This window comes from Staurois parvus, unplaced genomic scaffold (assembly GCF_062004578.1).
Source record: "Staurois parvus isolate SC_StPar_1 unplaced genomic scaffold, SC_StPar_1.0 ptg000097l, whole genome shotgun sequence".
Taxonomy (NCBI): domain Eukaryota; kingdom Metazoa; phylum Chordata; class Amphibia; order Anura; family Ranidae; genus Staurois; species Staurois parvus.
Genome location: NW_028317893.1, coordinates 5,575,515 through 5,591,253, shown reverse-complemented (window position 1 = coordinate 5,591,253; position 15,739 = coordinate 5,575,515). Strand labels below are relative to the sequence as shown.

General features: G+C 42.3%; 1 protein-coding gene across 2 annotated transcripts in view; it reads right to left on the bottom strand.

The window, feature by feature from the left end:
- The window catches only part of TUBB6 (tubulin beta 6 class V), a 29,264-nt gene extending 13,919 nt beyond the window's left edge, over nt 1-15,345 (bottom strand). Inside the window, exons 1-2 of one of the 2 annotated variants that reach the window (XM_089671030.1) lie at nt 15,180-15,345; nt 5,270-5,378 (exon numbers count right to left, since the gene is read on the bottom strand). In XM_089671030.1, the coding sequence (XP_089527156.1) occupies nt 5,270-5,378; nt 15,180-15,236 (166 nt within the window). In that variant the 5' untranslated portion in view covers nt 15,237-15,345. The remainder of the gene's footprint in view (nt 1-5,269; nt 5,379-15,179) is intronic. The other variant, XM_089671032.1, reaches the window with a different exon arrangement.
- Between the last annotated feature and the right edge of the window lie 394 nt (nt 15,346-15,739).

Here is a 15,739-nt window from a genome sequence, read left to right as displayed (position 1 = left end):
TTGTTGGTTTGAACCACGGCACCACCTGCCTGGTGTTTGCATGTTCTCCCTGTGCCTGTGTGGGTTTCCTCTGGGTACTCCAGTTTCCTCCCACACTACAAAGACATGTTGGTAGGTGAATTGGCTCCTGTGTAAATTGGCCCTAGGATGTGTATGTATGAATGTGAGTTAGGGACCTTAGATTGTACGCCCCTTGAGGGATAGGGACTGATCTGAATGTACAATATATATGTAAAGTGCTGAGTAAATTGATGGCAATGTCAGACTCTCTTCATGGGGGAGGGGGGTGTTGGTCGGTGTCAGGGTATCTCCGTGGGGGGGAGCCTATTTTTGTGTTGTCTAGGGCAGCACAAAACCTAAATACACCACTGGATCAGGATCACGCCTGTTCAGGAGCCGCCATAGCAAGCTGCTTGCTATGGGGGCACCCGACAGGAGGGAGAGGCCACAGGAGCACTGGCCGGGGACCAGAGAAGAAGAGGATCAGGGCTGCTCTCTGCAAAACCACTGCACAGAGCAGGTAAGTATGACATGTTTGTTAATTAAAAAAAAAAAAAACACAACAAGATTTTAGTATCAATTTATTTAGGCATTAGACTCACCCCTTTTTACTCAGATTTGTATCAGGCCAACTACCTTCCAATATTTCGTTCTCTCAGGCATCTAATCACTTCTTGGTCTGCCTACCCCATCTAATGGATGGGAAGAATCAATGCTATTAAAATGACCATCCTCCCAAAAATGTTGTATTTATTTCGCACCCTCCCCATCCTGATCTCTTCTTTCTCTATCATATCCTTTCAAAACCATGTTATGTCCTTCTTTTGGCATTCCCGCCTGCCTTGATGCCTTTGGTGTACCATGTACATCCACCGACATCAGGGAGGCTTGGGGGTCCCAAACCTACCAAAATATTATCAAGCAGCTCAGATCACTCCCCTCATTGCCTTATATGCTGCTAAGGAGCCTCCTCTATTGGTGGACCAAGAAGCTACATTTTGTGGCTCTATTAACATACAACCCCTACCGTGGACGCCCCCCACTTTACACCCTTCTACATTTAGCCTTCTCATGAAACACACCCTCAGCCCTCTCATGAGTTTGGGATGGTGTTTAATACTCCAGTAATTTACTTTCTCCTTATCTCCCTTTGCTTCCTCTCCGAGGCAACCCCCTCTTCCCACCAGGTCTCAACTCTTCTCTTTCCTTTGCTGGTAGATCATGCACAAGTTTAACGTGTTTTCTTTTTTTGAGAATGACTCAATTCTCTCATGGCAAACCATCAGAGAGCGCTTCAAAGCAACGGAGTTCTTCTGATATATGCATCACTGGATCACTAGTTTCATTCAAGAAAAAGACCTTTCTACATCACTTACCACCTTTGAACACACCTGCCACTGCACCCCACTGCTTAAAAGATTATCTCTCTAGTATACTTCCAGCTTAACCAATTATCCACGCCAACAGCTCATGCCTATGAGGCTCGGTGGGAGGAAGATTTGAGGTCCCACAAGCCTGCCTTGGACTGGCAGGCCATCTGGTCCTCCACTGCCTCCTGCACTATTAAAGTTTCTACCCCAGAATCTGCCAACAGAGTAATGACCAGATAGTATAGGGTCCCTTCCAGACTTGCCTATATTATCCTTGGATACTCAGGCCTATACCAGGTCCCTGGTGATATCCTTCATATTTTGGAGGACCTGCCCTATGCTGGGCTGCTTCGGGGCCAGGATCTTCTTGCTGTTGCGTTCACTACTTGGAACGCCACTTACTAAAGACCCTTGGCTGGCCCTCCTGCATTTTAAACCCCTGACCATTGCTAAACACCAATTCCAATTGGTCCACTTTGTTCTGTTAGCTTCTAAACTCACAATTGCTAAGGCATGGAAGAAGCAATTCAACCATGTTTCAGAAGTCGAATCTCACCTGGATGGAATTTTTATTAATGAGCAATTGACTAGTATTCTTACTAATACTCATGCAAAATTTCTTAAAATCTGGAGCCATTGGCTCACATATCAACATCCAACAACTTCCTTGGCGAGCCTGACAGCCGCATAAGTGGCCCCCCAGTGGACTGGACACTCCCTGCATCACGGCTCCTCCTTCTACCCTCCTCTTTTCCTCTTTCTTCTCTCCTTATTTCTCTTTCTAATGGAACCTAAGTTTAGATAGATGCCATGTCTGTCACCTAGATCAATCAATAGTTTCAGTCTTATGGCTGCTATCTCTTTCACTGTTTTGTTATATTGACCAATCATGGACTGTGCCACCTTGCTGTACCATTTTTGTTATGATCATTGTTTGTTGACATATTGGTTGCTCAACTTATGGACATCGATCGGTAAAAAGTATTTATATCTCTCTTTAAAATAAAGCAAAATAAGACATATTGAAAAGAAAATGTTACTCATGTAACAACAATACTAAAGTACATACTTCATACATACAGTCATGGCCGAAATTGTTGGCACCCTTGATATTTCTCCAGGAAATCATGTATTTCTCACGAAACGTATTGCATTAACACATGTTTTGCTATACACATGTTTATTCCCTTTGTGTGTATTGGGACAAAACAAAAAAAGGGAGGAAAGAAAGCAAATTCGACATAATGTCACACAAACCTCCAAAAATGGGCTGGACAAAAGTATTGGCACCCTTTCACAACTGCGGATAAATAAGAATGTTACAAGCATGTGATGCTCCTGTAAACTCACCTGGGGCAAGTAACAGGTGTGGGCAATATAGAAATCACACCTGAAAGCAGATAAAAAGGAGAGACGTTCACTTAACCTTTGCATTGTGTGTCTGTCTGTGCCACACTAAGCATGGACAACAGAAAGAGGAGACGAGAACTGTCTGAGGACCTGAGAACCAAAATTGTGGCAAAATATCAACAATCTCAAGGTTACAAGTCCATCTCCAGAGAACTAGATTTGCCTTTGTCCACAGTGCGCAACATTATCAAGAAGTTTGCAACCCATGGCACTGTAGCTAATCTCCCTGGTCGTGGACGGATGAGGAAAATTGATGAAAGATTGCAACGCAGAATAGTCCGGATGGTGGATAAGCAGCCCCAAACATGTTCCAAAGACATTCAAGCTGTCCTGCAGGCTCAGGGAGCATCAGTGTCAGCGCGAACTATCCGTCGACATTTAAATGAAATGAAACGCTATGGCAGGAGACCCAGGAGGACCCCACTGCTGACACAGAGACATAAAAAAGCAAGACTACAGTTTGCCAAAATGTACTTGAGTAAGCCAAAAGCCTTCTGGGAAAACGTCTTGTGGACAGATGAGACCAAGATAGAGCTTTTCGGTAAAGCACATCATTCTACTGTTTACCGAAAACGGAATGAGGCCTACAAAGAACAAAACACAGTACCTACGGTAAAATATGGTGGAGGTTCAATGATGTTTTGGGGTTGTTTTGCTGCCTCTGGCACTGGGTGCCTTGACTGTGTGCAAGGCATCATGAAATCTGAGGATTACCAAAGGATTTTGGGTCGCACTGTAGGGCCCAGTGTCAGAAAGCTGGGTTTGCGTCCAAGATCCTGGGTCTTCCAGCAGGACAATGACCCCAAACATACGTCAAAAAGCACTCAGAAATGGATGGCAAAGAAGCGCTGGAGAGTTCTGAAGTGGCCAGCAATGAGCCCAGATCTAAATCCCATTGAACACCTGTGGAGAGATCTTAAAATTGCTGTTGGGAAAAGGTGTCCTTCCAATAAGAGAGACCTGGAGCTGTTTGCAAAGGAAGAGTGGTCCAAAATTCCGGGTGAGAGGTGTCAGAAGCTTATTGATGGTTATAGGAAGCGACTGATTTCAGTTATGTTTTCCAAAGGGTGTGCAACCAAATATTAAGTTAAGGGTGCCAATACTTTTGTCCAGCCCATTTTTGGGGTTTTGTGTGACATTATGTCATATTTGCTTTTCTGCCTCTGTTTTATATTTGTTCCAATACATACAAAGGGAATAAACATGTGTATAGCAAAACATGTGTTAATGCAATACCTTTTTTGTGTGAAATACTTGATTTTCAGGAAAAATATCAAGGGTGCCAACAATTTCGGCCATGACTGTATGTTAGTTTTCAGATCAATCCCTGTGGTGCTCCTTGGATACAAGGCTATAGTTATATACAGGGCTTTGGCTTCTGTCCAAGTGGTGATTAGCTTTGACCCCCCCCCCCCCCTCCATGGCATGGCAGGACTTACTATTAACTTGGAACAAGACTGACAGAATCTTGAAAGTACATTAAGGTACATTTCAGATGGTTAGGTGCAGATCTAACACCAAGCAGGGAAAATACAGCATGAAAGAACAAAACCTCCCCAAATTTTACGTTGTTTAAATAGTTTGTTAAATAGTGGTGCTGTAGTCACCACTACAGCAAAGTACAATTTGAGTACAATAAGTAACACATCTTGTCCACCTTAGTTATTTATGCTGCAGTATGGGTACCTGAAAAGCAGCCAGCAAGAATAGAAGATATCTGTGCCAAGTGCTACAATGTAAAGGGAAAGCACCAGACAACATTACTCATATTCATTATTCATATATTTTTAGCCATATTTTCACCCCAAAATTTTACGTTGTTTAAATAGTTTGTTAAATAGTTACAGCTATTTTTAGCCACCTCTGAATAAATTAAATCTCAATACATCAAATAATCAATTATATTTCAGATAGTTTTTGATAAACCATCAAAATTAGCTTTGTGGGTGGCCCTCTTGGCACCAACTAAACTGACATCCATCGACTGAAGAATCAAAGGAGCTGGGTGGAAGATTGTCAGCTGAACAGCTGTTTGGGTATCTTGACAGCTGGCAGTACTGGCTGTCAGAATACATTAGCATACATAATGTGGCTGGAGGAAGCTCCTAGTTGTTTTATTTGTTCAGCCTGCAGGCTGAATGCAAAATGTCTATGTGTGTATGGCCAATCTTAGTGATTGGTTCGCTAGGGAGTTACAGAACTCTTTACAGTTCTGGTGGCGTACACGCATCCTTCTTTTTCTTCAGTTTGTTAAACTTCAACTCAGTGCTTGTTCTGCATGTAACCCAGGCAGTACATTCTGGTTATCATCTGTTAAATGATATTAATCTTCTGATGACCTCAGGATAAATTATTTGTTACAATCCTTTACAGCCCTAGCTACAGAAATGTAAGCTCCCTTTGGTGTATGTACAAGACAATAGAGATCCTCCCATTACATGTGCCCAGCCCATGTCATGACTTCCTAGCACTGCTTATGAGACACTCACAGGATGATTCATTGTAGTACACATTGATCCTCTCAAGCTGCAGGGCTGAATCACCGGCGTAGCTTCCTGCTGGATCGATGCCATGCTCATCACTGATCACCTCCCAAAACTTGGAAAGAAAAAGAATAAGAACAGAGAGGAAATGAGTCCAGGTTAGAACTTGGGAAAACAACTTCTACACTTATGATTATCTTGGATAGTTACACAATTAAACAACATTTTCTGAACTTGATTTGTAGGACGAGAAATATCTTAATACAAAATAATAAAGCAATGCATACAGAAAAATATCATTTTTCTGCAAGAAAATAAGGATGATGAGCAAGCCCATGTAAGATCTATAAAATCAGTCCTCTACAGAGTGCCATCATCTTGTGTAAGGGCAATAGAGGCAATGTTCAAATTAAATAGCACATTGAATACTCGGCTCTTCTTCTGTCCATGCCACCAACCATTCCATAAAATCCAGTGCCTGAAGATCCAGCAAAATCTGACACTTGTGGAAGTGTAAATTTTTTGGTCCTGCACTACAAATAGTTGTTCTTCCCCATAGAGGCCAGTGAATCGAACCACTAAGCAGGGAAGAAGGAATATAACTGCCAAAAATGTCAGATTCCTGGTCCCCTGCTGTGCTCAGAGATGCAATCTGTCAGTAGGAGAGGTGAGTTTTAAAAGAGGCGAGGTTTTTTTTTTTGGTGTTTTAGGCATCTAGTTCAAACCAAGCATCAGAATGGGGAAGAAAGTGGATTTAAGTGACTTTGAAAATGGCATGTTTGTTGGTGCCAGACAGGCTGGTCTGAGTATTTCAAAAACTGCTGATCTACTGTGATTTTCACACACAACCATCTCTAGGGTTTGCATAGAGTGGTTTGAAAAAGAGAAAATATCCAGTGAGGAGCAGTTGTATGAACTGGTTGGTGTTAGAGATCAGAGGTGAATGGGCAGACTGGTTCAAGATGAAAGAAAGGCAATAGAGACCCAAATAACCACTCGTTACAACCAAGGTATGCAGAATACCATCTCTGAATGAACAACACGTGGAACCTTGAAGCAGATGGGCTACAGCAGCAGAAGACCACACCAGGCGCCACTGCTGTCAGCTAAGAACAGGAAACAGAGGCTACAATTCGCATAGGCTTACCAAAATTGGACAACAGAAGATAGGAAAACTGTTTCCTGGTCTGATCAGTCTCGATTTCAGCTGCAGCATGTTGTGTTGTGTGGACAAAAATGCCTTGTTTATGTGAAAGGTCAGAGGAGAATGGGCAGACTGGTTACTGCGACATTCAGGGTTAGAATTTGGCATAAACAACATGAAAGCATGGATCCATCCTGCCTTGTATCAACAGTTCAGGCGTGGTGGTGTAATGGTGTGGGGGAGATTTTCTTGGCACACTTTGGGCCCCTTATACCAATTGAGCATCGTTTAAACGCCATGGCCTACCTAAGTATCATTGCTGACCATGTCCATCCCTTTATGACTACAGTGTACCCTTCTTCTGATGGCTACTTCCAGCAGGATAATGCACCATGTCACAAAGCTCAAATCATCTCAAACTGGTTTCCTGAACATGACAATGGGTTCACTATACTCCAATGGCCTCTCTCAATCCAACAGAGCACCTTTGGGATGTGGTGGAACGGGAGATCCACATCATGAATGTGCAGCTGACAAATCTGCAGTAACTGTGTGATGTTATTGTGTCAATATGGACCAAATTCTCTGAGGAATGCACCCAACACCTTGTTGAATCTGACATGAAGAATTAAGGCAATTCTGAAGGCAAAAGGGGGTCCAACCTGGGACTGGCAAGGTGTACCCAATAAAGTGGCTGGTGAGTGTGTATGCCCCACATAATGTTTCCAACTACCAATATTTTTTAGGCTGCCTCCTCACCAAATTTTGAATACCTCTGTGATCCTACCTCATAACAAAGTACATTAGGTGCAATGTAAAGATCCATACATTCCAGATTCTCTGATTAAACAATACTACTTGCTATACATAAATGGAGAACACAGTATTGTAGCACACCAAAAATAAATATAAATGTAGGACAATCTTACTAAACAAGGTCTTATTCTGTCACTAAAGCTGGACTTTAACCCTTTTCCTTCCTTCCACCACAGTTAGCAGTTCTGTCATAGCTATTTCTCCTTGGAGGACTCACATATAAACAAACAACAATTTTAGTTCTGAAACCACACAGATACAGAAAAGAATACATTGTAAATAAGATCATAACTGATGATTTGTTATCCATTTATAATAACCTATTAACTCTATATTTTAGAAGTATCGGCTTCAGCCTGTAATAGCCGTATGGCAATGGATGTACCCTGCCACCCTTGTATGCCATTATGTTTTATATCTATTGTTATTAATTATCACAATATAGGGATACAATGACTCAGTGTATTTATTGCTACATATACTTAGGCTGCAGTGGGAATTGGACTAAAGAGCATGACATCTGGGGGGCGTATGTGAGGGCAGAGAATATAAATCTGTCCCATTCCATTTGCACAGAATCAATAAAAATTCTCCTTTTCAGAAAAAAACATGTACACCTTCTGTAGTTCACATAATATCCCAAAGAGAAATGATCAGGATTAGAAAAAATAGAAATCTGCATCCAGAGACAGGTTAGATACTCTAAATGCATGTACATTTAAATGCAGGAGAACAGTTACATAGTTACATAGTTAGTCTGACTGAAAAAAGACAAAAGTCCATCCACTTCAACCAAAAAAAAAGTTATAATCCTATACCCACAGTTGATCCAGGGGAAGGCAAAAAAAACCAGCAAAGCATGATCCAATTTGCTCCTGCAGGGGGAAAAATTCATCCTAACCACGGCACCCTCTGCCTGGAGTTTGCATGTTCTCCCTGTGCCTTCATGGGTTTCCTCCGGGTACTCTGGGTTCCTCCCACACTCCGGTTTCCTCCCACACTCCAAAGACATGCTGATAGGTGAATTGGCTCCTGTCTAAATTAGCCCTAGTATATGTATGTATGAATGTGAGTTAGGGACCTTAGATTGTACACCCCTTGAGGGTTAGGGACTGATGTGAATGTACAATATATATGTAAAGAGCTGCGTAAACTGACAGCGCTATATAAGTACCTGATATATATAAATAAATAAATTCCTGATCTCCGGAGAGGCAATCGGATATTCCCTGGATCAACTTTACCTATAAAAAGTGAACTGAGAAGTATAAGGGCTCAATCACACCAGCAGTCTGCGTTCTACTGTGGCCACTGGTGTGCACTGTGAAGGAAACAGGAGGACGTGCTGATTACAATCACATCTTTTTTTTTTAAACTTTATTGATCAGACATTTTATTCATCTTGATGCATAATAACCCACTGTGTGGCATAAATTGCACACCTTGTCATACCTTTTTAAGTGCACACCACCATTGCGGGATGGTGAGAACTGGGCACAGAACACAATGCAAGTTGTCTGCCCAGTGTAGCCCAACGCATAGTTGTACGAATGGACCTGAAATGTGTTTATTATTTGCAGATCAATTACTCTGCGCTGAACCCCTTCACACCCTCACAATGGTCATATGATCAGGAGCAGATCGATTTCTCTGCGTTGAACCCTTTCACACGCTCACAGCGGTCATATGATCAGGCGGAGATCGATTTCTCTGCGTTGAACCCCTTCACACCCTCACAGCGATCATTTGATCGGGAGCAGATCGATTTACCTGTGTTGAACCCCTTCACACCTTCACTGCCGTTATATGATTGGGCAGAGATCGATTTCTCTGCATTGAAACCCCTTCACACACTCACAGCGATCATTTGATCGGGAGCAGATCGATTTCCCTGTGTTGAACCCATTCACACCTTCACAGCGGTCATATGATCGGGAGTTGTCTTGTTGGCTCTTGATCAGAAACCATGAATGAGAACTGTCTGACATCTCAGTCAGTGTGCCAAGAGCATGCACTCTCACCATGCAACGTTCATGAACACATATGTGCGGTGACAGGGCGTTAAAGCCCACCTTTCTTGTCACTTCATATATGCATTACACGGTTGGCTAAAGGTGAAATAAGAGGCAAGGGTACAAGGGTGGCCTAACTGCTAGAAGATGACCTCTGATATGCATTCTTTTATTTTCCAGTAATGATAAAGGTTTCTGGTTAAAACAGTTGCTTGTGTCAGCACGTTTCCTTCAGTTACAAATTGCACATTATGTCCCCAATACTTACTAATCAAAACTGAAACAAGTCAATGAAATCTATCAGATGGTATTTTTATGGCTGGCTTTAGTCACTAGAGGAATGTGAGATTTTGCAGCACTGACAAATGTGGCGGCTTCGGCCATAGCATGGCAGTTAGTGAGAGGTGGGTGCACAGCAGCTGGTGGCATTCCTGGCATAGCAAAGGCACCCAGGACACTCCCTGTTCTGACTGCTGCCGGGTGGGGAGATTGTGGGGGCTTTTCAGGATTCCAAGAGGATGAGACGAGGGACACTTGCTACACGTATGCTGCCTGCCCAGAGCCCAAAACACATGAAATCTGTACAACATGAGCACTGGTTGAAGAAAGGGAGAAAGATTCCAGGATTGTTGGTCATCATACAGGATCTTAGTTTCAATTAAACTTTTACTAAAGAAATATTTTCTTATGACACAAGTGACATTTGTACATTACACAGGTATAGACAACAGAATCGCAATATGTGGTCCAAAAATTCAAAAATGTTGAGACCTGTTATATATCTATATATATATATGCATACACACATACACTGTATATACAGCATATATACCCTCATGTAAATGAAAAAAAGGAAAAACATTACAAATACTATTTTTTGTCCACTCATTTTAGCTATAACTAAACTGACACCTATGTATCCCATTAAAGTGACATTTAATAACCCCAATGCTTTCTTAAATATTACTGATGGGAAGTCTTAAGACTTATCCACACAGATGTACTTAAAGCGATTCTAAAGGTTCATATTTGTTTTAGTAAAATAACAAACGTGTCTATACTTACCTGCTGTGTGCAGTGGATCCTCCTCTTCTCGGAACCCCTGCAGGCTCTCCTGGCTCCTCCTGTTTGTCGGGTGCCCCCACAGCAAGCAGCTTGCCTTAGGGGCACTATCTGCTCCGTGTGTCCATTCACACACAGAGTTGTGGCTTGGCCCCACCCCCTCTCTCCTCATTGGCTGACTGGCTGTGATTGACAGCAGTGGTAGCCAGTGGCTCCCGCTTGCTGTCTCAGCCTATGAGGAGGCAGAGACCCGGGACAGACCATTCACATCACTGGATCATGATGAGGCTCAGTTAAGTATTGAGGGGGCTAGGGGAGCTGCTGCTCCCCATAGAATGCATGAAGGTAAAAAACCTGAGCCTTTACAACCACTTTTAGCATACACCCTTGTGATGGCCATGTTTTGCCTGCATGGGATGCAATGGAAGTCCTATTCATGTAATATGGGACACAGTGGCTAAAGGGACACAGCTCCCAATTTGACATTCATGAGGGTGCGTGTCCCCAAACAGAGTTCAGAATCCAAGTGTACAATCCAACGCACACATTCCTGTGTTAAAAATGGCTGCGTGTATAAGTGGGTGCTGCAGCGAACGTCGACTGGAACTGAACAGAATCAGCAAGGGAGAATGTCACCAGCACACCAAGGATCACCAGTATGGGTCCAAAAGTTTTAATGAATGATCACATAGTTACAGCAAGGCAATGTTTCAGAGTCTCGCAGGACCCCTTCATCAGGCATGTGACCATGTGACTGATGAAGGGGTCTTGCAAGACTCCGAAACGTTGCCTTACTGTAACTATATGATCATTCATTAAAACATTTGGACCCATATTGGTGATCCTCGGTGTGCTGGTGACATTCTCCCTTCCCAAACACAGTTCAGGGACATGGACCCACATGGATGTCAGATTAGAGGCAGCTGCCCGTGCTTCCCAACTGACATGAATGGGACTGACTACATGCAAAACATGCCCCTAGCATGAGTGTACTCCCCTGGGAACAAGGCCTTAAAGGGCACCATAGGGCCAGTTAACATAATATGCCTTGGGCTGCGCTATACATTATGAGTTCTATTCACAGGATTACAGATCTGTTCAGGTTTGTTGGACCAAACACAATAAGGCTGTGTCAAGGCTTGCATTTGTGGACCTGACCAGATATAGGTGCCTATGGGCAGGTGCATGTTGGCTTGTATTCAGCCACTCATAGGGATTACACCGAGTCATTTTTGCTCCACCAAATGACATAACATACATGGATGTCACATATGTGACATCTTTTTTTGTTTTCATCTGGAGTACCCGGGGAAACCCACAAAAATCCAGGCACAGGCAAATTCAATGCAGATAATGCCCTGGCTGAGATTAAAACTGAGGACCCCAGTAGTGCAAGGCATAACCATTGTCCTGCTGCCCCCCCCCCCCATAGTAAATGAAATGCAAAAACATATGGCTAGGCTGCCTGTAGTGACCAAATCAGGTTTTATCTTTTCCTCTATAGAGAAATTAAGCAAGGAATCTAATTTATGACTCTTGAAAACAACCCTAACTTTGTTCCTGTTTTCCCTTGTTTCATTATTTGTAATGGTACTATATATTTTGTCAGTAATGTTGGTTTTAAAGGCAAATTGTAGACAAAGCTTGGTGGATTGTTTTGTGACTTACCCTTCCCTATTAGATTGTAAACTGTCATGAGCAGAGCCCTCCTAAGCAACCTGTATTAAATTGTATTGTAAATGTACTTTCTACCTTCATATTGGAAAACACTGCACAAACTGCACAATATAAATTATGTATAAGGCTCCATGCACATGGGGCGTTTTAATAACGCTGGTAATGTTAGCTGTGTAAAGCCACATTAAAAACATGAGTTTTTCAGCATTTTTGCATTAACCTTTAGCAATGTTTTGACGCATTTTTTCACGTTTGCGGTTTTTAGCATTTTTTTTAACCTTCAATTTTTTTTTTTTGCTCAAAAAAGTCCAAAAATGCAGTTTTTCCGCATTTACCACGTTTTGCAGCTTTAGAGCATTTTCACAGCTAAAAAACTCCTCTAGAAACCCACTAGGTCTGGGTTTTTTTTCCATCCAAAAAACACCCCTGCTAAAAAAAGTTGATTACAGTCTATGTGTGCATGGACACATAGGATAACATGCTGGGGAGTTTACTGGCTGTAGGAAAAAAAACTCCAAAAGCCAAAAACAGCAGCTGTAGAAAAAAAAACTCCAAAAGCCAAAAACAGCAGCTGTAAAAACATCCAGTGTGCATGAGGACGAATAATAATGAAAATGTATGCATATATCCATACAGTCATATCCAACTCTCATGGGCATAATATCTAATATGTTTGAAAAGCTTTTTCCATCAAATGTTCTTTGCAAATTTTTGGCAGATAGGATGCTGGGTCTTTCTTCAGCCCTACCCAGATTTCCAACTTGGGACCAGCATGCTGAAGGTGATAACACATGTACTCATATACTAGGGCAAATTTAGACAGGGGTCATTTGACCCACCAGCATGTCTTTGGGGTGTGGGAAACTGCAAGAACAGGGAGAACATACAAACTCCATGAAGATAGGCACTATTCACACGGATCACCAGGGGGGCGATAAAAACAGGCATTTGATCCATGTTTTTATGATCTCCTAACCGCCCACCTACAAGCGGACATGATGCCACTGGGGTTTGTACACATTGCCGCAGCTACGATGAGAGGCAGTTTTACCCAGGTGCTGCCTGTCAAACTCTCCTATGTAAATGAATGGAACCACACTGCAGCCGGGAGCCAGATGCTTGGCTAACAGTTGCAGCACTGTCCCACAATGCAAAATCACTGTTCTCAGTAAAAAGAAACCAAAAAACTGTCATCAGGCAATTGGGGGAAGGGGGGGGGGGGTGATAAGCAAGTAAGCACTGCTGTTATTGTGAAGGGAACCTGAGTGTCTTGGCCAAGAAACAAACCAAGGATCCCAGTGCTGCAAAGAATAAGTGGTTATTACCAAGCCATTGTGCCCCCCCAAATAGAAAAGGAAACCCCAAAAATATGTAATGATTCCCCGTTGTGATCGGTCTGGTTACACCTTTTCTTCTATGGAAAAATAAATAAAGGAATCCCCCCCTCCAAATAAGAAAGGAGACCCCAAAAATATATAATGATTCCCCATAGTGATCGGTCAGGATACACATTTTCTTCTATGGAAAAATAAATCAAGGAATCTTTGCCCCCCCCCCCAATAGGAAAGGAAACCCAAAAAATATGTAATGATTCTCTATAGTGATCGGTCAGGGTACACCTTCTATGGAAAAATAAATCAAGGAATCTTTGCCCCCCCCCCAATAGGAAAGGAAACCCCAAAAATATGTAATGATTCTCCATAGTGATCGATCATGTTCCACCTTTTCTTCTATGGAAAAATAAATCAAGAAATCTGTTCCCCTCCCCCAATAGGAAAGGAAACCCCACAAATATGTAATGATTCTCCATAGTGATCGGTCAGGTTCCAGCTTTTCTTCTACGGAAAAATTAATCAAGAAATCTAATTGCTCAGTTCAACTACTGTGCCTTTATTCCAGTTGTCTCCAGTTGTATTTGTTTGTGTATAAATTACACAAATATATTTTGCTACTTAGGATAGTTTGTAAAGGCAATTCATAGACAAACCTGGTGGATTTTATGTGAATTATGAAGACAATGCTCAGCACATTTTCTGCATCCTGCCAACTCAAAGTCATTGTTTTAGATTGTTTTGATCAATTTCTTTCATGATTGAACTCATCCAATAGAAATAATCGATCTATAATTTATTTCAGGTACTTATAATTGAAAACCCATTCAATTGCCACACACGGGGAAGTGGATTTCGATAGGATACGATTGTAACTCACAATTGTAAATTATTGATTGCATCTCTGTTTCCACCCTCTCATTTCATAATCTGATCTATCAAAATAGAAAGCAGCACAGTGGCTAAATGGTTAACACTTCCGCCTGGCGGTACTAGGGTTGTTGGTTTGAATCCCAACCACGGCACCACCTGCATGGAGTTTGCATGTTCTCCCTGTGCCTGTATGAGTTTCCTCTGGGAACTCCGGTTTCCTCCCACACTCCAAACACATGCTGGTAAGTTAATTGACTCTTGTCTAAATTGGCCCTAGTATGTGTATGTATGAAGGCAAGTTAGGGACCTTAGATTGTACACCCCTTAAGGGTTAGGGAGTGATGTGAATGTACAATATATATGTAAAGCACTGCGTAAATTGACGGCGCTATATAAGTACCTGTAATAAATCTCAGTGCTTTTCATTGATGCAAAATAACTGATCACTTTCCACACTGCCTGATCAACTGTGTTTGGTCAAATCTGATTTAAATTGGGTCTTAATTGAACAGAAGTGAAGTTATGGCTGTTTGCGGAATGGCACATTGATCAGATAATAAAAATCGAAGCGGGTATGACCACCATCCACTTTGCAGTTGGCGAACCAACATGGAAGTCTCTAACCCTGGATGGACTATAAACTATAAAGGGATCTTGTACAGATCACTGTGGGATGTACTGGAAATAATTCATAGCGGTGTGATCATCACATAGAATACAGGATCTGTGCTATCTAAACAGATGAGAATGGAATCCTTGTATGGACACAGCTCGCAGGAATCACACTTTTGGCTGAGAAATGGAGAACAGTGCTCCATGACACACCCAATACAACATCTGAAAACTTTTCAATCTTCCCAGCAATCTCCTTCCCCCCAGAACATCAGCACTGATCTAAGAGTATCATTCAGTAGTGGTATACTTTACAGTCACTGATGATTGAAATAAATGGTGATCAGAGATCTGCCAGTGAGTGCAGTGACAGATGCCTTGTCCTTTACCTTGGTTCCGATTTGGTTTCCACATTGCCCAGCCTGGATGTGCACGATCTCCCTCATGGTGTGCTCCTGGTGTGTGTCCTGCACCGTTATTACACTGTAGACAGGAGATGAGCGCCTGACTTCAGTCTGATCCTCCCTAGATTTGGGAGAAGTCCAGCCAGAGGACAGGCACAGTCCCTGGGAGCAGCCTACACTGGGCTGGAGATGGCTGAGTCACAGCAGTGGGCAGGGCTGCTTATCACAGAATAAGTTCACATTCCTCATGATCTCATGTACACTTCCAGCCTTGTTCAAAGAAGCACTGATCTCTGAAGAATTCAACAATATAGCAAGAATAGAAGTGAACACCCTCCTGCCTGTTAAAACTTACATAGTATTCTTTGGCTGAGAGATACACCTCCACACCCCACATATGGAGGACTGAGCCCTGGAACATCATATGACAGCTGGCTCATCACATACTTCTTTACTGACTGTTTTTCTACAGGGAACACGGTACGCATGTAAATAATGCATGCTAATATTAGTGCTAAAGTGACACTGAACATATCATTTTTCTC